Below are 6,816 nucleotides of genomic sequence, written 5' to 3' on the forward strand. Positions count from 1 at the left end.
CAGCAGTTTGAAAACAAACACCAGGAAGTATTTTTTCCACACAATGCACTGTCAACCTGTGGAACTCCTTGCCCCCGGATGTTGGGAAGGCCAAGACGAGAACAGGGTTCAAAAAAAAAAAAACATAGAGAAGTTCAGGGAGGATAGGTCCATCAGTGGCTATTAGCCAGCATGGGCAGGGAGGGTGCCCCTAGCCTCTGTTTGCCAGAAGCTGGGAATGGGCGATGGGATGGATCACTTGATTCCCTGTTAGGTTCACTCCCTCTGAAGCACCTGGCACTGGCCGCTGTCGAAAGACAGGAGGCTGGGCTGGATGGACCTTTGGTCTGACCCAATATGGCCGTTCTTACATAAGGGGCAGAGAAAGTAGGTAGGAGCATAATAATAATAATTAATGGAGATATCCCATCTCCTAGAACTGGAAGGGACCTTGAAAGGTCATCGAGTCCAGCCCCCTGCCTTCACTAGCAGGACCAAGTACTGATTTTGCCCCAGATCCCCAAGTGGCCCCCTCAAGGATTGAACTCACAACCCTGGGTTTAGCAGATAGAGGCAAGTGGGAGGGGCCAGAGACCACAGGTATGACTAGCAGGAAGGGGCAGGGCTTGAGGGGGACAATGAGGCGGGGCTATCAGAAAGAGGCAGGGTCACGGGAAGGCACAGGGCAGGGGAGGGGCCAGAGAAAGGAGGTGGGACCATAGCATGGCCTGAGGGCGGAAAGTGGGCAGGGACAGGGCACAAGAAGTGGGCGGAGCCTGGGAAAAGGGGCTAGGCCAGACCCAAGGGGCCGGCACAGAGTGCCAGAGTAGGTGAGCTCAGGGAGCTGGGGTGGGTGCCAGGCTACCACCCCCCCGGGCTGTGCCACGCAGAGGGTCCCCTCCCCAAGCCACGGGCAACACAAGCCCCCACCCCAGCATCCAGTCCCCGAAGATCAGCGGGCCGCCCGCCACCCGCTGGCTCCCCCTCCGCCAGACACACAGCACCCACACGGGTCTCCGGGGAAATCGAGGTTACGTTTATTGACCAAAGCACCGAGATCCGAGCCAGCACCGTTCCCGGGACTGACTGCCAACCGAATGAACTGGCCACAGAGCGCCCCGCCCTTCACCCCCCCCCCAACCAGACCCTCTTTGCCCCGCAGCCCCCACATTCGGGACTCATCCAACCACGGCCGGGGGTGTGGGCCAGATGGGAGTTGGCGCCCCCTACCCCACACAGCCCCCTCCCGCCCCGCTCTTCACTACCACGAAGCTCAGCGCAGTGGTGGAGACAGGGGTAGAACCTAGGGGTCCTGGCTCCCAGCCCCCCCAGCTCTAACCCACCAGCCCCCACTCCCCTCCCAGAGCCAGGGAGAGAACCCAGGAGTCCGGGCTCCCAGCCCCCAGCTCTAACCCACCAGCCCCCACTCCCCTCCCAGAGCCGGGGAGAGAACCCAGGAGTCCGGGCTCCCAGCCCCCCGATCTAACCCACTAGACCCCACTCCCCTCCCACCCAGGATTCTCCTCTCCCTCCACCAGTGTCAATCCCCCCCCCATGCGCCGCTATTAACGCGCTTCAGTTTCATTTCACTGCTGAACAAGGCACATGGTTTATACCACAAGGGGACAACGCTGGGGTCGGGTAGAGGTGGCAACAGCGGGAGCTGTTGGGGGGTTGTTTTTTTTTGTAGGTCCTACCAAAAAGGGGAAGCAGCTAGTTTTAAGGGCATGAGGGCCTCTCTGGACTGAAGAGGGATGAGTCCTACCGCTGCAAATTGAGGGGGCAGTTCCGATCCAGCCCTAGGGCGGGGACTAGGTGGCTTAGGGGGGCAGGGAATGGGGCATGGGGCCTGTCCCCTCTAGGGGGCGCCGGCTCCCATCCGACCCCAGGGCAGGGACTGGCTGACCCAGGGGGGTGGGGAATGGGGCAGGGGCCTGTCCCCTCTAGGGGGTGCCGGCTCCCATCTGGCCCCAGGGTGGGGACTGGCTGACTCAGGGGGGTGGGGAATGGGGCATAGGGTCTTTCTCCCCTTGGGAGCGCTGGTTCCCATCCACCCTTCCTTTATGGAAGTCTATTCCCATGCCATGGCGGGGGGGTGGTAGGGACTGTGGAGGGGGCTGGCATGGATGCAGTGGGGAGGGGGACAAGGCCCAGCCCCCCTTCTCGCCAGACAGATACCAACCCCAGTCAAAAGCCCACTAGCTCCATTCCCGGCCCCAGACACAGCCCTGAGCGGGGGCACACAGCTGCGCTCCTGGGTAGCTTCCCACACAGTGGCGCCGGAGTCGGGCTCTCTCACAGATCTCTCGGAAGGTCCCGCCGGGAAGCAGAGATCCAGGGGTCCATTTGGGGGAGGGGGGAGCCCCACACACACCCCCCTCGGCTTTCACACGTCCAGGTCGTCGTCCGGATCCTCTTCGTCCAGGTCGTCCGCGGCATCTGGTTCGTAGTAGATCTTCCCGGCGCTGTCCGAGGCCTCCAGCAGTGATGACTTCCTACCACGGGGAGGGACAGGTTGGGGGGTCAGCTCCCACGGATCTAGAGATTGGGGGGCGGGGGGCAGAGGAGGGATGGCTGGGGGGCAGGACGGGCATTGGGAGGATTCGGAGGCAGGGCAGAGAGACCCAGGAGGGTGGGGGGGAGGGCAGGGTAGAGGCCAGGGTAATTTGGTTGGTATCGGGCAGAAAGGAGGTGGGGGCAAGAGGTGCCGAGCGGAGGTGGGGGGCATCCAGGAGGCGTCTCCCCTGGGGGCGGGGTGCAGAGGGGAGGCGGGGGGCATGCGCCCCACTCACTTTTGGGCGCTGAAATGGAAGGGCAGCGGCACCCCGTCCCGGGCCCGGCGTTCCGTGTCCGACAGCCGCAGGTTGAAGGTCAGGTTGGCGGCGGGATCCGCCTGGGGGGGTGGAGACGCCCACCCCCCACCCCGGTGCGGGGGGGGGGGGGGGGGCGCCCCCCCCCCCCCCCCCCCCCAGTATGAGTCACTCCACGAGGTCACCTCCCTCCATGCGGGGGACGGCTTGGCTAGCGTGGCCCACAGTGGAAATCGGGGTTCTCTCAAGAGCCCCCCCGTCCCAAACAGCCCCCCAACCCTACCCCTCAATCAGTGCCCCCAATATCTCCAACACCCCTCATCCCGTGCCCCACAAACCCCCACTACCCTGTCCCCAAACCAGCACCCCCAGATTCCCCCATCCCCTGAGACACCCCACAACCCCAACCAGCACCCCCAGGACTTCCAAATCCTCCCATCCCCCGAGACCCTCCCCAAATCAGCACCAATTGGTGCCCCTGGGAGGTCCAGTTCCCCCCCCCCCCCCCCATGCCCCCCAAGAGCCCCCCCCCTTCCCCCCCCCAGTGCCGGGGGGGCAGATAAGCTGGGATTTCAAAAGGAGCAGAGTTGGGGTGCTCCGGTGTCCAGATACCTGCTGATCCCCCCACCCCACTGCTGTGTAACCGGGGACCCCCGGTCCCATGAGGAAAGGGACGGGGACCGTACCGCGGAGTGAGGGTCGGCGTCTTCATCTCGGGGCACGCTCCCCGTGGGCTCCCCGAGGGCTTTTGGGGTGAAGCCGGACAGGATGGTGAAATATTCCTCCTGGGGGGGGGGGGGGAAGAGGATGAGACAGAACCAACCCCCCCCGATTGGCACCCACTGCCCCCCACTGCTGCCCCCCCCAGCCTCAAAGGGGGGCTGTTGCCCCTTCCATACAACTCCCTTGCCCCCTGCCCACCCAGCCACTAAGTTGCCCTGACTCATCCGAGACCCCCTCCCCGCCATAACCCCCGCACTGTCCCCTGATCTGGGAGGTCCCTGCCCCCCAATATCCACCCCTCACTGCCCTGCCCTCCCCTCCCCCCACACACACCCCGATCTGGGCGTCTCCACCTGCCTTCCCCCACCTTCTCGAGGACCTTCCCGGTCCCCTTACGCTGGAGCATGGAGGCCAGCCGGGGGGCGTCTCCCCCACTCCCCACGCCCTCAGGGGCCGGCCCCACCCCCACCACGGCTCGGGCCAGGGAGCGGAGGGTCTCCACTAGGCCCGGCGGGTGCAGGTCGCCGTGCAGCAAGGCCAGGATCCTCGTCACACGCAGGCCTGAGCGGGGAGGGAAGGGAGAGGTCAGACACCCCCACACCGCCCAGAGCCAGGGAGAGAACCCACGAGTCCTGGCTCCCAACCCCTCCTGCTCTAACCCACCAGCCCCCACTCTCCTCCCAGAGCCGGGGAGAGAACCCAGGCGTCCTGGCTCCCAACCCCCCTGCTCTAACCCACCAGCCCCCCCTCCCCGAGCCGGGGAGAGAACCCAGGAGTCCTGGCTCCCAACCCCCCTGCTCTACCCTACTAGCCCCCACTCTCCTCCCAGAGCCAGGGAGACAACCCAGGCATCCTGGCTCCCAGCTCCCCCTGCTCTAACCCACCAGCCCCCCCTCCCCGAGCCGGGGAGAGAACCCAGGCGTCCTGGCTCCCAGCGCCCCCGGGGAGTCCAGACCTGCGCTGGCAGCCGCCCTCGGGATCTGTGCCAGCGCCTGGCAGATGACGGGCAGAGGCTGGCGCAGCAGAAGCCAGCTGAGCGAGTCCAGGACGACGGTGGCCGGTCCCGCGGGTCCCCTGGCCAGTTGCCCCGCGACCCCCAGCGCTGTGAACTCCTCCCCCCCGAAGCCCCCGGCCTCCCCGGTCCAGCGCAGGGGGTCCGTGAAGCCATCCTGGTATAGCAATCTGGGAGGGAGAGAGGTCCAAGGTCAACCCAGGGGGTTCACTGTGGGAGGGGGCAGCTGCCCCGGTGTAACCGACGCACCGCTGCCTGAGTCTGCCGAGAGCCAAAGCCTGTTGCGTCAAGAGCGGGCAGCTACCCTGTGCCTCTGGCCCCACTTATTGGGGAGGGAGGGGTGTTGGCTTGGGGGGTAGGCGGGGGACGGGGGGGGACTCACCGCACAGTCACATCGGGGTCAAAGCCGGCCCGGAACTCTTCCTCGGGGATTTCGAAGCCGAAAACGTGGATGGATTCCCCCCTGGAAGCACAAAGTGGGGGGCGGGACAGGGATAAGCCATGAGCGTTGGGGAGCCGCAAGCCACAAGGGGGCACTGGGGATCAAAGGGGCAATTGTGGGGTATGGGGGGGGGGGGGGGGGGCACCGCATGCACCTGTGCGCTGAAGCTGCCACAAAGGTCTTGAGCAGGCTGCGGCCCTCGCACTCGACGGTGTCTGCAGGGAAAGGCCCCGGGGCCAGTGAGACGGGGATCACCCCCAGGGAAATACACAGACTCTGAGCCCCCCGCCCCTTCCAGCTCCCCCCCCTCCAGTTCTCCCTGCTCCCCCCAGGTTCCCCTCTGCTCCCAGGCTTCCCCGCCCTCTGGCTCCCCCCACCACCACTTCCTCCCTCTCCCAGGCTCCCCCTCCCCCCGTGGATCCCTCCCCCCCAGCACCCCCATTGCTTCTTCCTTCCCCCTAGATCCCCCTGCTCCAGGCTCCCCCTCCCCCATGGCTCCCCCTCCCCCCAAAGCTCACTCCATTGTTTCCTCCTCCTCCCCCCCAGGCCTCTCCTCCCAGGTTTCCCCTCCCCCCATTGTTCCCTCCTCCCACCCCAGCTCCCCCTCCCCCCAGTTCCCCCCACTGCTCCTCCTCGCTCCCCAGCTCCCCCCTCACCCTCGATGAGGACGAGCCCCCCCGTTGCCCCAGCCACCAGCTCGCCCAGCATCCCACTCCCTCCTCCCCCCGCCCCTCTGCATCGGCGCCTCCCTATGACCTCACCATGCGGCGACAGTCCCGCGCACGGAGCGGGAGGCACTCCCTTGGGCGGCGCCATGGTGGGACGTAGGCGTCCCACGCGCTGCCTGCTCAATAAAATATGGTGGGGGAGGGGACGGCAACAGAGGTTGTAGGCAATCCCTAATGATACCTGGGGGTGGCGGGAGCGACGCGGTCCTTTCCAGTCGTTTTAGGGCTTCATGGGGGGGGGGGGTGTTTTTCAGGCACTGAGTTAGCCACCTCATCTGCATCTTGGCCAAACTTTTGCCAACATGGAGGGATTTGGGGGTCAGCTTAAGAGTTCCTTGAAGCCTCCAAGGCCCCCACTCCCTGGTCCCATCCCAAAGGGGCGAGAGTCCCGCCCCACCACCGCTGCTCTTAGGCTCACACCCCAACATGGTGCCCATAAAGGCAGGGGGGTCCGTATCCCACTTTGAGGACCCCTGTCCATCCCGCTCCTGCGCTACCCACTCCGGCGCCCCCAACCTGGTCAAATCTCCCACTTCCCCCGGCCTTGTCTCCAGCTCCACAGCCCCCATATAAGAACAGCCATACTGGGTCAGATAGGGTTACCATATTTTGAGCCTCCAAAAGGAGGACACTCCACGGGGCCCCAGCCCCGCCCATGCCCCAACTCTGCCCCCTCCCCTGCTTCCCGCGAACATTTGATTTGCAGGAAGCCTGAAGCAGGTGAGGGGGGTGTGGGGGGAGGAGGCGCGGCCCAGTCTGGCCCCCCCGGCATCTGCAGCCTGGGTCCGCTCGGGCTCTGGGGTGCTGGCCCCGGGCCAGCCCCCGGCCCCCGGCCAAGCACCCCCGGCCAAGCACCCCCGGCCCGCCCAGCACTGCCAGTCCCCGGCCCAGCCCCCGGCTCAGCACCACACCGCCGGCCCGGTCCCCGGCCCGGCCCCCGGCCCCAGCCCGGCACCGCATATCCCGATTTTCCCGGACATGTCCGGCTTTTTGGGATTTCCCCCCGGACGGGGATTTGGAGCCCAAAAAGCCGGACACGTCCGGGAAAATCGGGACGTATGGTAACCCTAGGTCAGACCAAAGATCCATTGAGCCCAGTGTCCTATGCCAGGTGCCCCAGAG

The 6,816-nt window shown here is 65.8% G+C and overlaps 1 protein-coding gene across 1 annotated transcript; it reads right to left on the minus strand.

Moving 5' to 3' along the window:
- Positions 1–2,365: 2,365 nt before the first annotated feature.
- On the minus strand, positions 2,366–5,686 carry ELP5 (elongator acetyltransferase complex subunit 5). The gene is made up of 8 exons (XM_026660354.2): positions 5,623–5,686; positions 5,121–5,181; positions 4,907–4,987; positions 4,468–4,694; positions 3,880–4,073; positions 3,476–3,574; positions 2,772–2,872; positions 2,366–2,474 (listed from the first exon to the last, which is right to left on the minus strand). The coding sequence occupies exons 1-8, from the start codon at positions 5,672–5,674 to the stop codon at positions 2,366–2,368; spliced, it is 924 nt and encodes a 307-aa protein (XP_026516139.1). The 5' UTR covers positions 5,675–5,686.
- Between the last annotated feature and the right edge of the window lie 1,130 nt (positions 5,687–6,816).

Source organism: Terrapene carolina, unplaced genomic scaffold, assembly GCF_002925995.2.
Source record: "Terrapene carolina triunguis isolate 2854851 unplaced genomic scaffold, T_m_triunguis-2.0 Scaffold751, whole genome shotgun sequence".
In the NCBI taxonomy this organism is placed as follows: Eukaryota; Metazoa; Chordata; order Testudines; family Emydidae; genus Terrapene; species Terrapene triunguis.

Coding starts and splice junctions, on each gene's coding strand:
- ELP5 (XM_026660354.2), bottom strand. CDS start 5,674: ATGCTGGGCGAGCTGGTGGCTGGGGCAACGGGGGGGCTCGTCCTCATC. Junction 5,182..5,622: donor GGGGCTCGTCCTCATCGAGG/GTGAGGGGGGAG, acceptor CTTTCCCTGCAG/ACACCGTCGAGTGCGAGGGC. Junction 2,873..3,475: donor ACGCCGACCCTCACTCCGCG/GTACGGTCCCCG, acceptor CCACCCCCCCAG/GCGGATCCCGCCGCCAACCT.